Source organism: Galendromus occidentalis, unplaced genomic scaffold (assembly GCF_000255335.2).
Source record: "Galendromus occidentalis unplaced genomic scaffold, Mocc_1.1 scf7180000077443, whole genome shotgun sequence".
NCBI classification, from domain to species: Eukaryota; Metazoa; Arthropoda; class Arachnida; order Mesostigmata; family Phytoseiidae; genus Galendromus; species Galendromus occidentalis.
In genome coordinates, this window is record NW_003805431.1 from 258,036 (window position 1) to 282,813 (window position 24,778).

At 50.4% G+C, this 24,778-nt stretch overlaps 3 protein-coding genes across 3 annotated transcripts; 2 read left to right on the plus strand and 1 right to left on the minus strand.

Moving 5' to 3' along the window:
- The first annotated feature begins 551 nt into the window (after positions 1 to 551).
- LOC100906066 (trafficking protein particle complex subunit 2-like protein) lies at positions 552 to 1,618 on the plus strand. The gene is made up of 4 exons (XM_003743383.2): positions 552 to 704; positions 927 to 1,054; positions 1,148 to 1,375; positions 1,490 to 1,618. Exons 1-4 carry the CDS (start codon positions 672 to 674, stop codon positions 1,530 to 1,532), a joined length of 432 nt encoding a protein of 143 aa, XP_003743431.1. The 5' UTR covers positions 552 to 671; the 3' UTR covers positions 1,533 to 1,618.
- Positions 1,619 to 2,370: 752 nt separating this feature from the next.
- On the minus strand, positions 2,371 to 14,593 carry LOC100907515 (5'-3' exoribonuclease 1). The gene is given in 35 exon segments (XM_029111496.1): positions 2,371 to 2,634; positions 2,681 to 2,771; positions 2,981 to 3,111; positions 3,217 to 3,413; positions 3,580 to 3,757; positions 3,856 to 4,018; positions 4,132 to 4,250; positions 4,343 to 4,651; positions 4,765 to 4,952; positions 6,617 to 6,827; positions 6,938 to 7,054; positions 7,228 to 7,546; positions 7,659 to 7,797; positions 7,886 to 8,048; positions 8,155 to 8,433; positions 8,512 to 8,655; positions 8,772 to 8,930; positions 9,015 to 9,125; positions 9,223 to 9,418; positions 9,515 to 9,709; positions 9,874 to 10,004; positions 10,123 to 10,293; positions 10,383 to 10,526; positions 10,612 to 10,910; positions 11,041 to 11,234; positions 11,346 to 11,504; positions 11,590 to 11,745; positions 11,891 to 12,108; positions 12,202 to 12,449; positions 12,582 to 12,764; positions 12,850 to 12,962; positions 13,075 to 13,350; positions 13,469 to 13,558; positions 13,917 to 14,059; positions 14,519 to 14,593. Coding segments are annotated over 35 exon segments (6,273 nt in total).
- A 1,270-nt stretch (positions 14,594 to 15,863) lies between these two features.
- On the plus strand, positions 15,864 to 17,240 carry LOC100907663 (cytochrome P450 3A14-like). The gene has a single exon (XM_003743392.1). The coding sequence runs from the start codon at positions 15,864 to 15,866 to the stop codon at positions 17,238 to 17,240; it is 1,377 nt and encodes a 458-aa protein (XP_003743440.1).
- Positions 17,241 to 24,778: the final 7,538 nt, after the last annotated feature.

The following is a 24,778-nucleotide window of genomic DNA, read 5'->3' on the forward strand; positions in this document are numbered from 1 at the left end:
ATCGGTATTTCGATTTGAGAAGCATTCCTACTGCGAAGAGAATGCTGGGATCACTGTGAGTCGTCTCGCGCCGAGTCGATTCGAATCGAGAGCATGGGGGCTGTCCCTCCGAGCGCCTCCGCATGATGCAAATTCGGCAACATCTCGGCGTAGCGTGCAGAATTCGATGAGGCGATGCGAGGCAACGACCGTTTTCTTCCCTTGCCTTCGATAGACATTGGTGTCACGTACCAACGAGGGACGGTGCGCGCCTCAAGTTCGAGTCGCCAATTCTCGCATTTTCCATCATTGCGTCTCATACGGGAGGGAATACTTCTGGGTCTGGAAGGACGGGACATGAGATCAGAGACACCTCTGGGTCACCATCACGATACGGAAGAGGGACAGTGACTTCTGGGGAGTATGGGAGAGGAATCTCGGGCATGAGGTGCTTTCAACGCGAGATATTCATGCCCGAGGTTAGGATCTCTTCCAGAACTTAAGGGAAACTCACATGATGACTTTCCGTTCAAACCGCCCGCGCATCTTCTCGGTCCAAGATGGCGGCACTCACCGTCGTTCGTTCGATAACATAACAACACATGAATCGCCCCTGACGTCCAATTCGATTCAGTTTCTCGAGCTGGGACCGGGGAAGTGCCGCCTTCGAGCATCACTCGAGTTTCGGGGCCATGGCCGTGGCTTTAGCTCTGATAAATAAGGATGTGAGTTTGGAGTCTACCCTCACAATGCTGATTTCCCCGAATGAAGCAGGACAGACGGAGAGCGCCTGTCATTCAGACATTGATCCCGATGGTTCGCTCGACTGGAGGGAAAAATATCCACTTGATTGCTTAATGAGACTAACTCGTATTCCTCACGAATTCGATCGTCCAGAAGGGAAAATACGTTCGATCAGCCGTTCACTCTTTTTCCTTCGAATTCAGAACTCTCCGCTGTACCTCCGGACTGTCGCGGAACCGGCGAACGGAGAGGTCGCTCACAAACTTCTGTACATGCTGCATACTTCGCTGGACGTTGTTGAGGAGAAAGTCAACTCATCAGTTCCCGGCAAGTGAGTATGGACTCATTCTGTTCGAATTACATCTGATTCTGTCGAATGACAAGAAAGTATAGCGACTGAGAAAGTGTCTCTCCGTGACCCTAGGAACGACTCGCGGGATCTCTGTCTCGGGGTTCTCTACTCATTGGATGAGTACAAACTGTATGGTTACGTGACGAACACCAAGATAAAGATAGTCATAATTGTCGAGCTCGGGGTAGCTGTGCAATTCCGGGACAACGATCTCAGAAATTGGTTCAACCGTCTGCACCAGGCTTATACCGAGGTCATAAGCAATCCGTTCTACGTCGCTGGCGAAGAGATCAAATCTAAGTGAGTTGGGATGTAAATCAGCGAAGATTGAGGAGAATCGAAGAGCTTCGAGATCAACTCGGAGAATCTTTCCTCTCTCTAGCCCTTTGATGAGTGTTCCCGATTGTTTTGCAGGAAATTCGAAGCTGTGGTAAATGACATCATGCGGAAGCAGTAGTATGCGTGGTCACTGGATAGAGCCTTAAGATACTGATGTTACGTTCTGTGAATATATATAAATAAAGTCTCCAAGAATGATAGAGATTCATGAGTTTTCCTCCGCTGCTTTCTGATTCAGGATTCTCTCTTGAAGAAGGAGTCGGTCGCTTCAACGTCATTCCCACATTAGATATTTAATTCTTTATTTACAACCTAGGAAGCAGATACTCAAACAACATTCTTTGACTTCTATCGTCAGATTTTTGCCACTTTCCCCTTCGGCATTGCCTCCGATTCTTATGATACCCACGCCGGCTGTCTCGGACCCAGGTCCGGGACGGTATCGATGTTCTTCTCAACAAACTTTTATGAAAACTTTGACCTTTCCCTCATTATCACATGGGGATGGCCTCATCTTGGAGGGTGAGTTCGGGGCTTGTAACTTGACCTCACCAGGGAAAAATAATCTCTCAACATTCAATTTTGATGAGGCACTTCCGGCAAGAGCGCTGCGAGGATTGGGCGCAGAATTGAAGCATCGAGAGTCGAAATCACATGAGCCTCGGAACATCTCGAATTCGATTTTTTCGACATGCGAACGCTGTCAGATTCTGACCGAACTCCCGTTTCTCGGAATTTTGCAGGGTGAAGGATTCTCCCCGATGAGCTCGTCGGCTCCCGGCTTGAGAATTCCTCTTGCTCTCCTTCATCCGACGGATAACAAGCTGTCCCGAAGGCTCACCAGCGTCGGTGACTCTGTCATGCATCTTGTCCTCGTTTCCCGTGAAGTTTACTTGGATTCATTCTATTGAGCGGATACTCGAGCATGGTTCCGCGAAACGTCTATTGTCACCTCGCTAAAGCTTCGTATTGGTAGTTTCGCTCGGCTGTTGATGAGTATTGTTGTGCTGCTGTTGTTGTTGCTGTTGCGATTGTTGCTGAGGGAAATTGCCTTGTACAGACACCACTGCGGTGCTCGAATACGAAGCTGTGGGCTTCGGCTTCGTGGTTTGCTGCTGCTGCTGCTGCGGCTGCTGTTGTTGATCCACAAGTTGTTGCTCCGTATGCTGCTGTTGCGATATCTGCTGTTGCTGCTGCTGCTGCGGTGGCAGGTGCTGGTGCTGTGGTTGAAGAGCTTGCTGAGACTGCTGAAGCTGCATAACTTGCTGCGCTTGTTGCACCTGAACTACTTGCAGAGTTTGTGGTGGCGCTTGATGGGCTTGTTGCGCTTGCTGAATTGGTTGATGTTGCTGTTGCGCTTCGTGGTGTCTCCGGATCATTTCCCGGATGATTGAAACTCGCTCAGCTTCATATCTGTAATTCTCTGTCCCTTTAGAGCTCAGATCGCGGATTGGAGCTGGCTCGCCAACTCCACCATATTATCCGGGAGGACGGAGGCGGATGTCGAGAATGATTTATCGATCAGAACGAGAGGATAGTCGAAGCGGGGCGGGATCCAGAACTCACCTCATGACGATCTCCTCAACCTCTTCCTTGTATAGCCGACTCAAAATCGCTTGGAAACATTCCAACTCAGGTAACTTAAATAACAACCATTTGATCTTGTGGTCGTGCAGCGCGGGTGCTCGGGAGTAAACCTGGAATACCACACAACCTCAGACTCTGAGGCTCGGGAATCGTTTTGCGGCTTCGAATACACCACTGGCATCTGAGAATATAATAATCTTCCTTCGAGCGCTCACCAGCAACCATTGCGGTATCTCTTCCGTCAGGTACGGATTCGGTGGCACAAGAACATTATGTTGATGGAACTCGTGATGCACTGGCGGTCCTCTGGGAGAAGGTACCAGCGCACCCTGGGATGCCATGGGGCCATAATGCGTCAGACATGGATGCTCATATTGCGACAGGCGACTTATGTGATTCACGTAGTATACTCCTGCAAGGGGATTCCGCCGAACTGAGCATCCATCCATTCTATTTATTCACTAACGTTCGGCTCCGTTCGTTCATCGACCCACGACGCGCTCGAACGACGGAAAACTCAAGAATGAGGGAGACGGAAGCGCAAAATTATTTTCATAACAGTGCCGGACTCTATTTACCGAAATCTGGATTTTCTATGCGTTCCCAACCCGTCGGCAAGCCTTCCTTTTCTAATGGATGGTTCCAATGAGTGGTTTTGGTGTTGTGATCGATGTAGTATTTACGTCCACGCATCGTCAAGTCGACTGACCAGCCCGGCGGTAGCGGGAGCTCATCGCAGTTTTGGTAGAGTTTCTCCTGTGGAAAGAATGAGATCATGTCACAGAGAATATCACCTTCCTGCTTATGGGAGCCCTTGAGATAATCCTTGGGGGAGTATCTCCGAAAGAACCTACATTCTGTGTTTGACACTGGATTTGTTGGGAACCGACGTAGTTCTTCTCGTCGTAGTAGGAGGATGACGCAGTGGACGATCCTACCGACGGCCGATGATGCATGAGAGTCACCCCCGGTTGCAACGGCAACAGACGGTCCTCATCCTCGGCACGCGAGAAAATGCTGGAAATCGAGGAGATTCCAGGAATATCGAACAAAAAAACGATCCGACTCAAGAGCATCGCAGGAAGAACGCTTCATATTCAGCTGGAATTTGCCTCAATTATTCAACCGACCTCGAACTGGAGCCGAGATGATCGAACGGCATCAACGTCACTCTGGACCCCCCGAGTCCATGGAATTGGTGATATTTGGGATCGTTTTGGTATATGGGCTCCTGCGTCACCGGATCGAGCTGGAACGTTACATCGATCGGATCGTGGGAATGCTTGAATTGATCAGTATCGATTCGAACTTTCGATGAGTTCTCTGACAGTGGGGACTCACCTGCGAGGACGAACACGACACCAAGGATTGACTAGATGAACTTTGGGGCGGCGTCAGCATCGTAGATGCGGCCAGTTGTTGAGCCATGTTCGCATTAAGGTATATCGTTTCGACTTGCGGCATCTTTGGTTGCAGTTGCTCCCGGCGTAATTGTTCGAAATTCGCGTAGTCCGCGCACGTTGCCTGGGAGGGCATCACGAGAATTGTTTGCTGAGAAAGTTTGCTCATAGGGTCGGCGAGTTGGAGCGCGGGCCAGCTCCGTACAGGACCCCGCGCCAAAGCACTCGATGGGGCAGTCGTCCCGCTCGCCTGAAGGAGAATGCCGAAGTCTCAACCGCTCGACCCCAGAAGGGAAAGTCGTGGAATGGGGGAAAACGATTGCGATTCCCCTTCAGTCAACCACCCTCGCGGATGGAAATTACCTGAGCTTTTGCTTTGGCACATTTTTCAGCGAGTGATGTGGGTGTGGGAGTTCGATCGTCCAGTGACATCAACGACGAACATTCCCGCACCCCGGAGCAGCTGACTCCTTTGGTCTTCTTGGTTTTCCCCCCGGACCACGTATTTACAACGGTGAGATTCGGTGGCGTTTCTTTCTTAACGTATTTCCCTAGTGGAGAGATTCGCGGTTAGCACTTCCGAGGGGTTGACGTCGAAACGTAGGATTCGAAGAAGAACTCACCCTGAATGCCATCTCCAATCTTCTTCTCTTTTTTCTTGGACAGCATGATGTCCGAAGTGTCTTTTGGAACAAGGCCCTCACTCCCCTCGGGCGGCTTCGTTCATTCTGAGGAAAGATTGATGGGCGTCAGATTTCCCAAGGAGCTCGTTCCGTCGAGAGATTTTCGGGCAGTCTCGTCTCAGAGCTTGAACCACGGAAGCATTGCAGACTGGGTCTTCTGCGAAAAGTCGTAGGCCCAAAGCTTTCTGGGTATACCTCCTATATGTGGGTCTGAGGGACTCCTTATCGCCAATTCCACAAATCAAGTCGATCACCACTATCCTCTGATCCAACCCTCGAGTCGATGGAGTCCAACGACGGTGACAAGTTTTTCTCGGGAGGGATGTGGACCTCTAGCTTCGTTGCGGATAAGCATAGTGAGGGCGCGCGATTACGTCGTGATGTGGACCACAGCTTCGGAACGGTAAAGGCTCCATGGCCAAAGTCAGAAGCTTTCTCCCTCGTGGAAAAGCCTTTCGAGGACTATCCTCTCGGATATGAAAGAGTTTCCAAAGTTCCTCAGCGCCGGTCTGTAACCAGAACACCACAGGGGGTTCCGAGTCACGGACGGTGATCGGGATGTCGATAGAGAGTCAACGAACTTCCAAGTCCTTTTCTCCAACTTCCGGCTCCTCAGAACGAACAAGGGAGCGCTTACCGTGAAGTGTGAAACTTTTTCACTCGGATATAGAGAAGAATAATTATCATCGCTCTGTTATGGTGGTAGTCTCCAACGCGGGGTTGCCATATACCGTCCGCTGTCTTGGGTATTTCGTGCTGCTGTGGCGAATCTTGAGCGGTCTTGCGGCGCAGAACGCGTGTGAAGCGCGCGGTTCCGGGAAGCCTCCGCGTACAATACGCGCTGACTCTCCCTCTTCTGGTCGGATTGAGTTTGAGAAAAAGATGAGAGCGATGGTTTCATATTGGATCGAGCTTTTATTTCGGTTCTCGTATATCTCCCGTGTGGGCGTCAGAGTCGACCATATGTAAGGCTAGCGATTCTGCACTCGTAACAGCCAGAACCGATCAATTCAGGTGATCGTTGAATTTCGGAAAAATTCGTCCGAGATGAGATATTTCTCATACATTCGAGAGACTAGTAATCTACCCGTGGTGTGTGACGCCATAAATCGACCGAAAACAACATGAAAATAATGTACCTAGCTTGAATGGTCCCATCGCGAATGTAGAAATCGTAGACTCAAATAACGTGAATCTTGGTACCCCTCCCAGAGCAGGCACGAGGTATGGGTTCCGAATTTCGAGGCAACAAAGCAAAGCTAAATCAAAGTATACAAGGACGACGCCGCCTACCCCCATCATTCAATGACTCCGAGTGAATTTTAGAGAGCGCACGGAGCTGTCGCAACGAAGTCCCTTTCGAATGATCGAGTTGAGGTCCAGTTTCTCGATGAGAAAATTCCTTTGATAGGATCGAGAATTCGTACACTTCTCATGCAATTTGGATGCGACCGAATGGGGCTTGAGCGAATCACAATGCGATCACCTTCAGTTCGATTTCTCGAACATCGCGCCCATCCGATTGGCTTTACCAGTCCGTCTTCGGACCGCGGGTCCCTCAGTAGCTCCTGCCGAGTTCGATTCTTGTTGAGGTAGCGCCTTCGCAGGATTAGGCTGAGGCTTCTGAGAATCCGCTTGCTTCTTGGTGGAGTCTGCTGCACGCGCATCCGTTGCAGCACGCTTCTCAACTGCGTCGGACTTGTCGTCCTCACTTTTCCACATCGGTCCACGTATGGGGGCGACCTGAAATCGGGAGCTCCATGAGAGCGACGAGAACATCCAATCGAAGCAGACGGCGGCTATCGACAGATCGTCGCCAATTCATCGTATCCGTCCAAAGAAAGTTCGTTTACCTCACACACCAACGGGGTCCTCTTTTTCTGATCCTTTTTGCCCGACTCGGTCCCAGGCTTGCTGTCATTTTGCGCAGGTGCAGATCCGGCTTTCCTGCCGGCTTGTGCGAGCAAAACCTGCGTACGAATCGATGGAGGTCAAAATCCGCCTGCGTAACATGGGACGGAGAAGCCTTGTACATACAATAAATCATGAATTTTCGTGGATCGGCTCACCTGCGACGGTATGAAGCCTCTGTCTGCTTTCGAGTTCGACTTGGCCCGCGTTGTTGGATCCTCGTGATAGTTACGCCTCGGCTGCTGATTATGGTGCTGATGTGGAGGGTGACAATTGTACGTTTGTTGTGGCGGGCCATACGCATATCCGGCATGGCTTGGTCTCCCGTGGAAATGTCCTCGAGGTCCCCGACTTGGAAAATCAAGGGGCCGAGGTGGACCGGCTTGATGTTTCGGATGATGGTGTCCTCGAGGATCGTGCGGATGGCGGGGGACCATCTTAGGATTTTGGTGCTGATGGAGATGACGATGTTGCTGATGATGATGAGGATGTTGCTGATGACCTTGGTTTTGGCTGATGTCGGGTCTCTCCACCGGGTTGTGTGCGAGGAGCTGCGGGGGCAAAGCAGGGACAACCATTGGGGCTGTTATGGCGCCCAAGGACGATACTGGAGTCGGAGAACCTTGGAAAGACTTGAAAAACTCCTCCACGGAGATTCTGTACCCAAGCGCCGGGTTTGCTTGCGGCTGCTGGGGTTCTTGCGCGCGCTGTTGCTGTACTTTCGGCTTTGCTTGTTCCGGCTGCGGCTGGCGGTGTTTTACTTGCTGCCGCGAGCTCCTCGAGCCTTGCTCCGCTCTTACACCTGGAACGAGCTCTGGAATCAAACTCATTCGGTGTGCTGAGTGGCAGAATCCGGAATAGTGAAGTTCGCGTGCTACGGGGCTCCTCACCTGGGATCTCGTTGAAAAGTTCGGCAACACTGATGTTAATTTCCTTCGCTTGTGGAGGTCTTCTCTGAGGAGGCGTCGTCTGGGCGGGCTTCTCCGGGGAGCGTCCCGTCTCTCCCTTCTTGCTATTCTTGCCGGGCTGGCGGTCGCCTTTGGTATCAGGTAACTGGAAATTACCGAATCTCTTCATTACCCCGCTCATGCCGCTGTCGTCGGATCGATCTCAATGACCCTAATTATCGTCGCACCGGGAACGGGCGTCGATCCCTTACCGGCTGGAACCACTGCTGCTCGCTCTTCTGGTCGGCCTGCTGCGGTTTCGACTTCGGCTGTGTCGTTCCATCCTTCTGGGTCCTCGTCAACAGCGTGACGGGCTTTGCTTCCTCCGCAGGTTTCGCCGGGACGTGCTTCTCTGACTTTCTCCGCGAATTGTCCTTGTTTGGCGCCGGCGTAGCTTTCCCAAGGATTCTCATTTTTGTTTCAGCTTGAGAGCCCCACGCTCCTTGGCTTTTGCGTGCAACCTCTTGATGGTATTTGTCCGAACCGTTCATCTGAGAGAAGAAAAATCATTCCGATTAGTGAGAGGAATTTTCCCACGGAGAATTTTTCCAGACTTTTCAGCCACCCACCCGCGCGCCATGCGTAATGTTGATCATCGACACGCTCGACAGAGTAGCGACACGCTTGCCACGAGCTCCGCGGCTCTCGTTCCCGGTGGGAAAATCCTCATCGAAAAGTATTTCGTAGGTGGCTTCTCGGTCGTCCGCGGATTCCTCGTCGGTTCTGAAATTCGCAAGGAGAATGTTCCCGTCTCAGGTCTGAAGGGTCACGGACGGAACAGCATAGTCATATCTGTGGCAACGATCCGGGGATTCCTCACTTGGGATACTTACTTGTGGATGCCTATCACGGTTCCTTTCAAGCCCATCGGGATGGTAATATCGGGCCTGATGTTTACGATTCTATCGTACATACAGAAGAACGCTTTTGGGTCCGGCGCGAAAAGTCCAAGATGTAATCCAGGGAGATATATGTCGCTTGCGTATGCCTAATTGTTGAGCAGTCAGTTAGTTTCGATGAGCCGCATTAGCCGATCCTGAAGTGCTTCGATATCGACCGTCGGCCAACCCACCTTGACGCTGATCAACTGGGTCGGAGCTTCATTGTGCTTGTCCACATGCCGCTGTATGGCCTCAACGACGCCTTCATCGAAAACGATGCCTCCTGATTTCTGTCGCGGTGCCTGCGGAGATTTTCGAATATTGTTAGACGTCAAACCTCCGGCAGAGAAGTCCTGCTTCGATGAACCCGCTCGCGGAACGGGGGACGAGAGAGCCTACCTTCGAACAAGGTCGCTCCTTGATCCACTTAGACACCTCTCGGACTCTATTCAGAGCGGGTCCGTAAGCGTCGCCGCTGAAGCATCTTTCCAATGGGATCTTGTCCATTTCAAAGCAGTCCCGGAGCTTCGCATAGAATTCTCCAAACGTATTGAGCAGGTCTCGTAGAGTGCTCAGAGTTGCGTGAGAGAATCTCCTGCGGAATTTGGAGACGAATTCGTCGATCAGATCAGAGTTTGATCTGAATACCCCGGTCGACATTCTGGGAAAAGCTCGATATGGCTGTGCTTACCATTCGCTACGACCATCCTTCGTTTTAATCCGTTTCGAGAAACCAACAACCTCTTCATTTTTCTTATTGAATTTCAAGTTGAGACCGATGTTTATCGTTTGACTTGTATCGGCTTCCTGTGAGTTCAACTGAACCTGAACGCAGCCGGTGAGACGCGCAACTAAATGATTTTCCAAGCCGAGTTCCCGAGCTAATCTGGAACCGAAATCAAGTCTTCTAGATCTCGGGAAACGTTAACTCTACAGGCGGATTCTCGCGATTCCCAACGAACCCCCCGGTTCCGTGTTGGACCGCCTCACTGATTGCAGACGCAGAGCTCGGAAGTCGAGATTGGGGAAAATTGTTCCGAGGATACTCACCGGAACGATGGAAGGAAGTCGTTTTTGCGCAACTCGGGCTCGCGTTTGCGAATGTCCATAAAGTCAGGTTCTTCTCGGAATTCGCTTTCGACGAGAATGTAGCCTTCGGAAAGAATCGACTTCACTGCGGCCTAAGACATGGGCGAATACGATTTTCATTAGGCGACAACCCTTCAGCAAGGAGCCAATCGGGAAATCGACGCATAAGATGGATCTCCTAGATGGAGTTCCGGTCACGCTGTCTCGTACCTGCATCCCGTATTCATTGAGAGTCATCAAGAAGACTGGGGTCTTTTCGATGAAAACCTCATCCAAAGTTTTGAAGTTTTTCACCTCGGTTTCGTGCTCCAATAGATCAGTGACTATCGTGTTGTGCAAGACGGGCACTTCACTATCCGACCACTCCTTCTCAATCGTGACCTTCAGGAAAATAAATTCTCTCAGGAATCTATTCTGAAGTTAGCGGAGTCGGATAAAGAGAATAGGAGAACTTCTAGCGGACCTCTTACCTGATCGTTCCCGCGGTACATGTATTTCCGACCGATGAGAGGTTTGCAATAGAGAATCAATTTCGGAGCCTTGCCAGTATGGATTCCCCAACGGAATTTCAACTCACTATGGAGCGACTCGAGTTTCCGGGCGTGGTCCTTGACCTGAAGGAATGAGGACCTCAGATTAGCTGCAGGAATCGGGGTCTCGTGAATCTTTGGCATGAAGAGCGCGATGCTCCCAACTCACTTCAATCTCGGACATTTTCTTCGTTCCATCGGCGGTTGTTATCGTGTTATCCGAGCAAACTTTCGCCACGATAGCCTGTTTGAGATGCGGATAATTTATGTGGATCTCCTTGCCGATGAGTTTTGCGTACGTGTCCACATCGGCTGGTTTGTCCTCCAGGTGCAAAATCATGTTATAGCCTCTCGAAGCCTGCTGGAATACCGTGCAGCCCTGCAGAAGCAGCTCGGCTCTGTGCGGCAGAAAACGTAGAGAAGGGAAACCGGGGAAATAGAAGCTGTTCTGGGTGTTCGGCAAGCGACCTACAAACGACGGCAATTGATTTGTTTCTGAGAATTTTCCTCGGCTCCAGAGCGACCATAGAAGTGATTTCGATGATTCTGAGTGAACCAATCATGAATACCGATGACCATCATTCTGTGTTCCTCATACCCTTCTTCAAGGAATGAATCTCGAGCCTATACTCTTCGGATGGGAACTCCGTTCGTTTCGCATGTGATGTGATGATATCCGGGAACCATTTGTGGCCCGGAATCGGCGACGGATAGGATTCTAAAGCTTTCGGTGTGTACTCGTACTCCAGATGAGCTCCATGCTTGTTACGCATTTTTTCGGTCTCCGTGAGGCTGGGGGAAATCGAACGGTTGAATGAAGACTTCGCTTCCGGAGAACTCTGTCGAGGGACCTCTTCCTCGAGAGGCGCGATATGTTTCCAGTTAGAGCCGCTGGATACTCACAGGTGGTCAAAGTTTTTCATCGAATTCAGTAGAATGTCTTCCTCAATGTACTTGATCAGGACGACTGCCTCCCATTCTTGTGTCTTTCCATTGAGATCCGTCTCGAAATCGTCAGGGAAATACTCTCTCAAGGGAGAATCGTCTTCCGTCATCAGACGCCTTGTAAGATAGAACGTGAAAGTGAGACTCACTAGAGCCAAATGAGCGGTCGGAATTTCGTTGATTGTCTCGTTGGTCAACCGACCTGTACGCGGCGGGAACCAGCTCCTTGGAAGCTGTTGGCATGATGGACAGGAGCTGTTGGAAAGGCAGGAACGGCTTACCGGGCTCGAAGTCGAACTTCAGATGACTGAAGTTCTTTATATCCGATATGTATGGTGAATAATGGTGAGGATAGTACCTGTCGATCAATCATTCGTTATCAGCATCATTCCTAGATCAGAGGTCATGTCTCATGTGATCCAAAATCGGGAGTAGGGAAACTCCACCGGACCGACCACAGAAATCGAAACCCTATGAGGATTGTCGATCGAGGAGTTTCTCACCAGCTCCAACTCTGGACTCCGTTGTAGTAGTAATGAAGATTCCATTGAACCGCCCGGATATATCCCTCAGCTTGTTCTCGGAGAACACTCTCAGTGACTTCATCGTAGCCCATCTTCGACATGTAGTAGTGTCGTTTCCGCTGGCGGAATTCCTCCTCCCAAATATCTTCATCGCTATCTACGTCGGGTATATCGAGTCCGGGAAACTTTTTGCGTGCCTGATAACCGGGGAGAACAACCTCGCATTACCTCACCTGATCGACAATTAATTCGCTCATCGATGCATGACTCGACCCCGGGGAGGGACTCACCGCTTCCATCTCGGTCCTCTCCGTCTTTTTCATGCCGTCTGGGTGCTTCTCCTCAATACGCTCGAACATCTCCCTGTCCCTTTCTCCGAGTTTTTTCAAGAAGACTTCGAAGTTTTTCAGATTCAGTTTGCCTTGCTCATGGAGATAGCCATCCACAGTGGGGAGGACGGAACAATATGTTTTGTGCAGGATCGGGAGCGCGTCATGAGCAATGTGAAGGTTGGGGAGATGAGGGAGGAAGTCATTACCTGACATACAGAGATAGATGCCCAGTTTATTCTCCACCGAAAATCCGGAAGGGATCCGATTCGGACATCGATCTTCCCTTGATTACTTCCCAGTCCCCCACCAGAGCGGTGAGGAACATTCGAGATTCTTACCGACTAAAAAGCACATCAGAAGCCAATCGTCGATGATATTCTCCAAGTTGTAACCCTGTTTCAAAACTCCTGGAGCTTTCAACTCCGAAAATTCGTGGTCGAGATACTCCCGGAGCAAATTCACGTGGAGTAAATGGAACGTGACTTTGTCCGCACTTTGAACTCGTTTTTGGGTATTTTTTCCTGTGGATTAGAATGACGGTTCATGAGAAGTCTTCTTTATGAGCGTCCCAGATATGATCTCCGAATCTGAAGGAGCAATGCTCACCGTATACAATTTCTTCCCTTAGCAAGGCGATATGGGGCTCATGGGTGCATAAGGCAAGCATGATGAGATCAGCGTCCTGACCGTAAATGCAGTGACGCGTGTTGGGATCATAACTGTGGAGAGATTCCCCATTCATTAATCTTCAAAACCAGTAGATACACATAAACAAGAGATGGCAGTCGAGAACGCCACCTCGTATTGCTCCCTGGTAATTTCTCAACTCACTCGTCTTGGGATCTGATATATCGGATGAAGTCCATGGCCTTGTGTTCTCCCTCCCCCGGAGCGTCATGACCACTGAGATGAATCTTCAAATTGGGCCGCTGCCAGACTGGGTCTGTCGATAATTTCATCACGACGAAGTATTTCAGCTGCTCGTGGAGTCGCTCCATAAATTCGGTTCCAGGCGATATACAATTCGAATCGAAACGCTTATCCGTCGGGAGCTCTTCGCCTTTCTGCTTTGCTTGTTTCTCGGATTCATGGGCTTCTTTCGCTGAGCTGCCGAGTATTCAAGAGATTTTCAATCTGGATCAATCATACTTGTTCGGACTCTACGTTGTCGATATGTTGAACGGATTCATTCCCCTGTAGGCGCTTTTCCGAACGTATATCTCACCGAAATCGGCGATCTCTCTGTTGGTTCATCTTAGCCCTTGGAGCTACACCATCCACAGCCATGAAGAAGTATTTCTTCGGCTTGACCATCCTGGGAGAAATTGTATGGATTAGTTGGATTAGACTCCCCCAGGAAATCTTGTCAGATTTCAAGAACTCCCCGATATCAAGACTGAATGTGATGCAATAATGGTCAGGAGTGGCTTGATTCCTCCCATAAATTTCGGCAATGACGACATTTCAACAATTCTCTGCAACATTCCCCGGAGCTCTTTCTCCTTCCGGCACCTCAAAACTGAAGTGAAGGGAAATTCGGAACGAAACATCGAGGCAGGATGTGGCTGGCTCGCTCATCATGAAGTTCACTACAGAATGTGTTCGATCAGCTGAGATATTCGAGTTCTGTATGTTGTGCCTAAAACATCACGATGCTACTCTTAGTGACAAACCTGAATATGAAGTCGATGTAATCGAAAATATTCTTGAAGATTTCGGCTTCAGTGATTCGGAAATGAGCATCGGCGTCGTTCGGATGCGAACAGACATGAATGATACCATTCATGTCCAGGTAGAGATTATCGAAATCGGGCAGCTGAAATTCGACAGGCAAGCATGAGTTCAGGACGATGGACCAGGAGCTCGCTCCGACTCTCATTCGGGGGATTAACCCGCGTATCGACCGGGAGCTTGACGCGTTCGCTCTCGATCCGAGTGCTTCCGCGCGCCGCGAAAAGCTGAAGGGATGGCTTCCTAGTAGCGAGCTCGAGCTTCGCTAGCAAGAGCTCCCTCATCCGAAGAGGTTCATCTTTCCGAACCTGACAGAAGGAAGGGGAGTTTCGAGCTCCAATATCATCCCTCCGAGCCCGCGCCGGCCACTGTAGGTGTTCGCGGAGAGGAAGATACCTGCGTCATACATATGTTGGCTGTGAACCCCGGGAGCCAAGAGGCGCCAAGTCTATTTCATTGTGCCAGGGGGAAGCTGACCCGAGTCACGAAATTTAAAACGTCTGTGAAAAAGTTTCCGATCATTGAGTACATCCCCTGACATTACCTGGTATTCTCTTGCCACCGTGGAAAGACAAGGGTATCTCTCCGATATCCATCTGTAGAATTTTGGGACTCCCATGATTTTGAGTTGGTGAGAGAGGACGCAAACTTGAAGCACTCTGAGCGCTCTCGATCACTTAAAATTGATATTCGGAGGAATCACGCTCGGGTAGCTAGTATTTCCTTCGTGTTCAGCTGCTCCGTCCAGAACGCTGCCGCATCTATGCTTTCGAACGCACGAGAGAAATTCGGTCTGCTTCCTCCAGCCGCCGCCGCCAACGAGACACGAAACTCGGCTTGTACACTTATGCGATTGTATGGCGTGATTCGTAGGCCTGCGCGTGATCCTGAGATAATGCACGCTAGTACATGTGCTGAGCCTGCGGCAGAAGCGGACAGGAAGGACGCGGCATGAAACTGTTCGAGATCAGAGTCTGTTGATGGAAAAGTGGAGACGATGATGTCGATGATCTATGCTGGAAATTCGATTGGTATCAGGCGGTCCCTTCAGCCCGATTTCTCAGCCTGCTACGGTGAGCATCGCAGTCCCTTGAGTGCGCAGCGTTTTAATCGAGGGTAGACGCTCATCTAGGGCTATCCGGGAGACTATCCGTGAACTCAAGCCAACTCTCCGCGACTTGGTACACGAGCCGACGCGGCTCGGAATCTGAATCAGGAGCCGGGTTTTTTGCCGACTCCTGGGAGGAATACCCGTGAGAGACATCCATTCATCTCGTGTAGAGAATGATCAAACCAGAAACTAGAGGACCACTCAAATACCATGAGAGTTCATTCGATAGGAGCGAAACGGCGACTCGCTCGCCCGATTCGCCCTCCACTGAAAAGCTTTATGGGGCTCCCAGATGACTCCCCTACGTTCTTTGTTTATTCCGAGGCTCCGTGGTCACTGGAACTCGATCCCATGAGCGAGAGCCGGTATCAGTCTCTCTGATTCTCTAATCCGTCAAGCTTGCAGGAACATCTCCTCCTACTCCGCGAATATTTCTCGAGGATCTTGACACCATCTACGTAATCCTCCTCTTCCTTAATCGGCGATAACGCAACGCGCTTGAATTGCCGTCCGGAAGAATACGAAACGCCTTGTGATATCCTCTCCTGATACTAGATTCTTCCAATTACGGCATGGCCGACAAGTCCCACTTTTCTCCGTAGCGATCTCGAATTCTCCACCGTGGCGATCCAGCTAGGGCGCTCCCGGAGGGATGCTCCTCTCCTGCTTGCTGAGTACGATTTGGGTAGTGTTGGTGCTTCGGCTCGCGAGGAGAATATATGTGACCGCCCGCTATTGGGAGAACAAGGGCATTCCTCACGAGTCCTTTGCGAGCTACATGCAATATTTCTTCTTCCGAAAAAATCACGAGGACTACTTCGAAACGTTGCGGGAAAAAACGAAGATGTACGGACACGTCTACGGTACGTACCAGGGCTTGAAGCCTGTCCTTCGAATTTCGTCTCGAGAACACATCAAAGAAGCACTCTCGCAAAAATTCTACCTCGCCTTCGAAAAAACCATGGCTGTGAAAACAGGCTCCGAGCTCTGGGACAACGACATATATAACGCGGACTATAAAACGTGGAGAAAGTACCGACCTTTGAGTAGTCATGTACTGACAGGACTGAAACTCCGGGCGATGAAGTCCAAACTCGAGCGAGTTGCCAATCGCTTGGCCGCGAAACTGCAGCGACTCGCTCAGAATAATGCGCAGATGCCCACCAAGACCTACGCTCAAGGAGCAGTGATGGACGCTGTGGCAGCTGTCAGTTTCAGTTTGGAAGTAGACGCGCTTGAGGATCCTCATAACCCTTTCGTCAAGCACAGCACAGGTCTCTTCGACGGTTGTCTGGGCTTGACTGTTTTGACAGCTTTCCCGCATATGCTCGAAAATTTGCCCTTCGTTCAATTCCCGTCGGTATCGACCGAGAGATTCTTCATGGATTTTGCGCTTGACCTATTGAGGAAACGCCGAAAAGAAAGTCGAAAACGGGACGATCCGGACGCGCTGGACGCCTGGCTCGAAGTTCAGACGACGAATCCCGATCTGACTGACGCCATGATGATATCGCAAATGTTCGTTTTCCTCACAGCGGGTTACGAGACTTCTGCTTACGTTCTGATGTACGTTCTGTATCTATTGGCAACCCATCCGAAAACGCAGGAGAATATCTTCCGAGATATTGAGGACAACATTTCCGATGGAGATAGCATCACTTTCGAGCAATATCACAAGATGAAACTCCTCGAAGCCGCCATCTACGAAACACTGAGACTGTATCCCACGGATCACGCCATCGATCGTGTCACAGTCTCTTCGTGTACCATTGCAGGAGTTCCTCTAGACCCGCACGTTGGTATCCAAGTCCCGCTGAGCAGCGTCCACATGGATCCCGAACGTTTTCCGGAGCCGACGAAATTCAGACCGGAGAGATTCCTGGATGGCGGTGGAAATGTGGACGATATGGTAGCCTTCGGCGATGGACCGCGAAAATGTGTCGGGCAACGTCTCGCCATTTTCCAGATGCTCGTCCTATTGGTAGCCTTCCTTCGGGTGGTGCGCCTAGAGCCAGCAGACGATGATGAGTTCTTCGATCCTTCGCTCGAATACCAGTCAGAGATCGAGCGAGTTCCGGGGCAAATATTCATGCCTTTTCCAAAGCGGGAGTTGAAGATTAAACTCGCGCCGAGGAAGTCCGTTCGCACAGAGTGAAATCATGAAGGCTCGCATCCGTCCTTTCGTCCGATGGGGGATGTGGGTAACGCCCGGTGTCCATCACTCAAATGTACATTGAATTTCAGAGGAATAAAATTTCACAGCCGCTAGCGGCCGTGCTGCGGGAACAGTAGATGTCTTCCCTTTCGGCCAATCCTAGATCTCCTGGGGGATGCCTCCTCGGGGATTGCGGAGTCATGTGGTATCGACAGCGACCTGCTTCGTCACCGAGAGCTTCGTTGATCCGCAGGGATGCAGGAGGGGATCGAATCATTCTCCTTTCCGAGCGAGGAATGAGTTGACAAAAATGCCCATCATCCGGGGACAGTCAGTCCCACTCATGTATTCCACCATGCTTTTCCGGTACCTTCCGCCGTAGGATCGATCCCGATGGCTGAGGGACGCCGCCCTCCACAAGTCCACGATCGATCGCTCAAGTCGAAGAATCATGTTGCATATCGAGTACATGTCACATAAAAGACGGTTTCACGGGAGGAACGATGGGATCGATCATCGAAAACTTCCAAATATTTCGAGAAGGAGAATTTACCTTCGGAGCGCTCGCGGTTACTCGGAGCCTCTGATCCTGCGGAACGGAAGATCAGCCGGTTGCTTGACTCGATTGAATCTCACGATCTGCAGTCGAGCACCTCTTGGGTTGTCGTTTCTCCGAGATCTCAACATAAAGCCTATCGCGGTAGAGCTAGAAGTCTACGTAGACGGGCTTGATGGCTGACGATTGGGACATATTCAATCGGAGATTCCAATCTCTCCTTAGAGCTGCTAAAGAGCCAGCCGCAAGATGCTTCGCTCCACCGTTTGCAGATCCATCAGCTCATTCATATTCCTCCTTTAGCGGCCTCGAGAGTCCGTGACCGAATGAATGATTTTTTTCTCATTATCTTCATCCTCTTCACAGACAGGGACAACCGTAAGCCAGCGCGGATAGACGCTCCTTCGCCTGAGCTACCTCGCCCTCCTCCACTTCACAAGCAAAGGAAAGTACATCTCGTTTGCGAAGAATCAGGAAAGAGCTGGACAGATATCTGATTCTTCCTGTTCATATGTGCGGTGAGAGGGCTCTTCATTCGCCATAAATGGGACTCTAATCTCTGAGTGCTCTCAGCAGTGCTTCGTTTCTCGAGTTCTGCCGTTTTCTTGTTCTGGCTCTACGGGCTATATTCAGGAAAGGAGTTCTCTGTCAGATGAAGGACCACTGGGTTCAGCTACGAAAATGTTCGTGCTTCCCGGGATAGTCTCCTCGATAACCTCTTTCTATTGGATGCTCCGATTTGTCACGAGAAGCAAGGATTTTGGAGCCGTACTCCAGATGAGCGGTTTTTTCGAAGGCTCAGGTTCCTGCTGCTAGCACTGTGGACTGAGGGTGGTTCACTAGACACTGATACTTTACGGAACGACTGATACGACAGAAACATACACTTGTAGCGCTGTTCAAGAAGGGGCAGAGCACCTAGGTCTGCGTGATATATATATAGGCACGAAAAACCCTCACCCATGTCGACGAGTTCTAGGTATTGCGAAATATAATTGCTCTGCCAATTATAACTTCTAGAGTTTTGCTCAATTATTAGAACAAAAGAACTTGATACGCAGCAGCCTTTAGGTTCTGTGACGGACCGGGGAAAACTTAAAAAATTGTGCCAAACTGGCTCCATTCCAAACAACTCCCCCTTTTTTCGTCAGTCGCTCAATCTCATTACAATGGAATATATGATAACAGATAACAATATTATATAGTGTTGACAGTTGACAGTGCGTTATAGTCGTGCGTCGTCGTTTCGATCATTCGAGAGACTCTCTTCAAATCTCGACAAAACAGATCTCGTCTCGAAGACCAACTACATCTAGAAAGATTTCGCTGACATCGTTCGCGATTTTTCGGGAGATCCTGATCACCTCCTCTCTGGTTTCTTGGTTCCCAGAGATCCTTTGCCTCATGTAGGCGACGGAGTCTTGCAGTGATGTAACATACTTAAGGATGTCCTCAGTGATTTGTTGTTGGCGTTCCATCGCAGTGGGCTGCTCGGGGTCCGAGTCTTCTTCCACCTGGTGATTCCAGTTGGACTGCTCCCAGTCATCCTCAATCTTAATGGAGTCCATTTCTTTTTTCTGGAGCTGAACATAGGTTATCTATTTGTTCAAGCTGACCCATGGATCAGTATCGGAGATGTATACATGGATGGATCGAGAGATCGTGCTCCTTCAGGCTGAACCGCTGGTGTGAAGCATCGTCTCCGACTCCACGTTTGTGTTTCTCGACGTCCACCTCGCTCGTATCGCGGTTCCCTTTGATCCCTTCCGCGCACTCTGGTAGCACTTGTGCATTTGTTATCACAAATCCGTCGTCCATTCAGACAGACAGCCACGTCGCTCTCGGTCCGTAGGAAATTCTCCCCGTTCGACGAATCCGGCGCTACTGCTCCAGTCTCCATGGAGCCCCTGTTCTCTAAGAACAGTTCAGTTTCGCATCGTGCGAAACCATCGGAGTGGGAGTATTCCTGGTTTTGCGCCAGGCCGGAATATCGCCGGTATCGGACTTTGAAGGACAGTGACTCGTCCGCCGAGATCGACATGAGTGCGGTTGGAGACGAGCTTCAAGAAATCGAGCTCCGATCCAACGCCTCGGGTTCTCCGGTCAGCACACGTAGCCTGCCGACCGTTTCCCCACAGCGGAACATTCGGAAGTGCTCCAAGATCGCCTGGTGCATCGGACTGGCGCTTATGTGCCTGGTCATCGTCGTCTCGACCAGTTAGTTTCTCACATTTGCCCCAAAATCTCTTCGAATTCCTCTTTGATCAAGTTCTCAGCTAATCCAATGTCTTTAAATTTTTCTTTCCACTTCTAGTCGTAATCTTGAGACTTGGCTTGGATCAGCGTCCAGAAAATCACCCTCAGTCCACTTTGCTAGCAGCAGGAATCTGGGCCTTCGGAACTTAACAAGCGGCAGGAGACTCCGTGACCTCGAGTCCGTACGTAGTTCTCTCTTATGCCTCAACACAACTTGGGTACTTCCTGCGGCTGCACCGAGCCACCGATCGCTTTTGGCTGCTGAACGAAGCGGTCCACGCTCTTCTCAGTGACATCATGATGAAATTATTCCTGATATACGATGATGCAGGCAACGAGGCCCCGAAGCTTCGCTTACAACTGGACATTTCAATGGAGTGACGGGGACCAGCCCCCGAATGTGGCTGGTGTCCTCTCTCAGGAATTCAGCTTACGGAATTCGATCGAGAAGATCAACAGAATCCTTGCGCTTCTGCTGGGTGTGTTCCATAAGCAGATTCTTATGAGGGTAGTCGCCACGTTTATCCGCTCCTTGATGCGGGAGTATTACATGCATATATACTCGAAACGAGCATTCGGATCGCCCACATCCTGCCCCATCAGCTCCAGCAGAGTCTCCCCGCTTCGAAAACTTGCGCTCTGGTCTCGCAGAGCCTTAAACTCGAATCCTATGCGATGTCGCGGAGTCCAGATGGACAGCCGATGGACTTGGCCGATTTCCTCAAGATTCTGCGTATCGAGAAAAAATATTGTAGAATGTTCAGAGGGTGGCTTTTTTCTCTCCGGGAGCTCCGAGCTGCCTCGGGCTCCCAACTCTCTGTATCACGTGCTTCTGTCCACCCCATCAGCTAGACTAAGCCAAACCTTGGACTCGACAGAACGTTCCATCTCGAGGGATCCGGGTGGCTCTTGGAAGTCGAACTATTCGCCGAAGTCGATTACGATCAACATAGACGCATGCTACGACCCGCGAGCAACATAAACATCCATACTAGTATTCGCAACTTCTCGAACCTTTTTTGTGTGACATCCCCGAGAAAGCTCGCCCTTCAGGGATGGATTATTTATCATTCCTTGCAAAGGAAGCGCAAACGGGGAAATTTGAAAACAACTGCGAGACGGTTCGGACCTGTGCGATGATCTAGCATAACCGTATCGTAGACAAAAGTAACGAGAGAGATCTATTGCTGAACGAGCGGAGGACGTCGAACCGATCTCGTGGGAGCAGAGAGACTCCTCACAGAGTCGAGGTGCTCCAGAAGCAAAACGGTTTCCAACACGACGCTTGTCTGAACACGAGCTCTCGGGTCATGTCTCCGGTCGGTCAGAAGTTTCGGAACCCAAGGAGTGTCTCAAGGGGAGAAACACAGCATCTTTGTCACGCTACCTTTGTGATTCTCCTGTCGAAGGTTGGATTGGATGGGGATTCTCGATCGACCTTATCCTCGATCTGATGCCTGTCATCAGTCATCAGTAACAGCATTCTCCAGCCTCTGCATATCTCTCACATTTATCGGATTCGCGGTAAGTTCCCATTTAGCGGGTGCCGCCGACGCGACTTCATAGGATTCCCTCACTCAGTCCGAAGAATTTCAGTTCGTCGGGGTTTCTCTACACAGCTTGAAGGTCTGCGAATTCTATTTTTTGGGGTTGCGCGAATAGTACATGTAATCATGCACGAGATTCGTCGAGGTTCCTAGTTTATATTACCTCCGACACGTAAGTGTAAAATCACGATAGTCAACCTTGGCTCCTCGACGCGGGTTCTTATTCTCTCAAGCGCGGGCAGTCGGCTCGGCGGATCGATCCTCGGATCGGCACCCCATTGTGAGTTTGAGGAATATCACCGACCGACAAGAGACAGCGACAATGATACTATCCCAGCGACACATGATAGATTATGTCGCTACCTAGAAATACGCGACCCACTGTGTCAAAGTACTAGCAATTGTTGTTCGGCAGGATCGATCTTCCGGTCCATTGAATTTGCCGAGGAGGCTGCCGATATCGATATCTGAAGAGCAATAATCAAACGTCGTATCGCTGCGGTTCCTAGCGCGCCAAGATATTCACGAGGATGCTGTGGTCTAGCGCGAAGCTCCCCAACATGAGATCGCCCACCGATATACCGAACGGTGTCAAAGTTGGAATGCATATGCCAGACTTGAGTTCCCGTGTGAAAGGAAACCAAACTATCGCAGATCGAATATTCCATGCGCTGTGCCTCCTGAACGGCTTATCCACCGGACTTTCCCGTGACCTACGTTTAAAAGTCATTGCCTACGGCCTTTGGCTCTTGGCTATAATTATTTGGATTTGCTCGTTCTATGGGTACGTGACGGGACAACCGAAGCTCACGAAGGAGTCCGTGAACTTGGCCAAGATGGTGACGATAATGATCCAGATCTTGTTCCCAGTCATCGCCCTCTTCTGGAGGCTCACATTCCTGCTGAAAAACGATGAATATGAGTCGGTTCTCCGGGTGAATGGTAGACGTTCACGGGACATAGCTCCAGCGATTGTTGGTCTCTCTATGTATCTTCTCCTAGATATCGGGCTATTGGTCCAGAGACCCGGTTGGCTCTCGAAGTTCGGCGATGTTTTCTTCGTCATATCGGATTGCTCTCTGCAGATTTTCTACTTGCTCTACGATGACGCGGTCACGAATATCCTCGAAGCACAAAATCTTCTGACTGCTTCAATGAAAGGCGCTCTGATCCACAATGCGAGTGCTTTCCTATCTCGTAAATGGCGGATTCGGAGAAGCATCCAGAAAGTTAATGAACTTTTCGCGCTGCCTCTTACTGCCTTCTTCTCGATGCTACTTGCAGTCGTTCTCTTCACATTGTTCCAAATTTTCGTGCATGAAATCTCCATGTGGAGATTCGCTCAATTCACGGCCTGTCGCTTCTGTTATTTCATGCAAGTACGCGCTCTCGCTCGCAAGGGCTCCATCCTCGCCGCGGGGAACGCGGACCTCGAACGCCATTTGCTTGAGGAAATATCAGACAGCCATTACGATCCACAACTGCGCTCAAGCCTTCTGTCAGTGTTCCGCGTTCGCGAGGAATGGGATGATCTACAAGTCGCCGGCTTTGCTCTGAGTCTCTCGAATTTCCTGAGGTATCTGGGGTTCTGCGTTTCGTGCATAGCCGTGATCCTCCAGTTCGACTATAAGGTCGTAGGAGCCATATACAGATTGAACCTTGAAAATTCCTGAGGTTTTGAATTGATAGCGCGATCGAACCCCCTAATGTTGTGTGCGTCGGCTTGCGTTGCGAAGAATCCGTCCAGGAAAGTCCGTTCTAGTGTCCAAAAATTTTCCGTTCAAGCGAAAGCCTTCACGAGATTCTTGGGGCCTCATCACCGTACGCTCAGCGTGCCTAACGAGAATCGAGGGAACGTACATCGTCAATCTTATTTTCTAAATATTCCGCTGAATGAGATACTGACCTGTAAATTTTTGGAATAAATCAGCATCAGTTGCTGGAATTTGAGCTCCCAAAGAGCAGTTCCTGTCCCCCCTCTCTAGTATGCTAGCTTGAGTTCCAGATTCTTCGAGATATTCCAGAGAACCGAGGCGCGAAGCCCTGACAACCCTAGGACTCGAAATAACCCGTACCGTCGCTGATTGCTAGACACCTGTGACATTGAGCGCTCCGTATTCGCTTCTGTTCGAACTGGCTTGGCTAGCAGTCTGGCAACTCGCGACATCATACATATATGTATTCGATGCAGACCTGAGGTTTCCATTAGAATGGTTCGCAGAAGCAATCGACGGAAAATAATGAGACACCCCAAATCAGCTCTGGCAGCTCTCATTGGCAATGATTTTCGGGAGGAGACATCGAGCCTCCTGAGCAGGCCCCGTGTTCGCGATCATGCCTTAGAGTCGAACATCCACGTCCATTACTTGCTTACGCAGTGGTCGACTGGGAGGGCCTCAATACCGCTTACGTACCCGAGCCAAGCGATCCGGCTCTGTTCTAATGAGAGCGAGCTAATTACTGAGTCAAGATTCTAATTACAGAGCTCCGGAACTAACTCTCCTCCTTCAACGGGACCAAAACTTGCTTGGGACTTTCGCGGGCCTTCAGGTGATCGCGGCTCATAGTCCTCTCCTCCTCCCATCGCTCCCCGTAGAACCGTGCGACTGGAGTAAGATTCCTCGCTGAGCGTCCCTCCCCACCGTAGGATCACGTTTTCCACCTGCATTCAGAGGCAGGTGCTCTCCAGATCTGGATCCCGCGTAAAACGAAATCTTTTGGATCTTGCCTCGGCTTTTAGAAGCCAAGTTGATACGCATCGGGCAAAGTTTGTTGCTCGCCCGCAGTCACGCGTCGATCCTCGTAATTCGCTGAGAGGCTCCAAGGATCTCGCTATGATCAATATCTATATCCGCACATGGAGGCGATATCGTCTATCGATGTCACGGATCGAGTTTGTGATGCTGCTTCGCCGTTTTTTCCGCGCCGGCTGGATTGAGTAATGCTCGTGGCGCCCAAGAGCCGCGTTTCAAAGGTCCTCGAAGCTCGACGTTAATACGACGAATTTCCACAGGCTATCTGACGCGAGTCGGATCAAATTCTCTCCACCTGCTTCCGGACGTTCCAGCATCTGAACCTGGTCGTGAGAGTCAGGAACTCGCACGAGCTACGATATCATGCAGTCACCCCAGTCAGCTATACACCAGGGACGACGTGAGGGAATTCCCGACCATGTGATA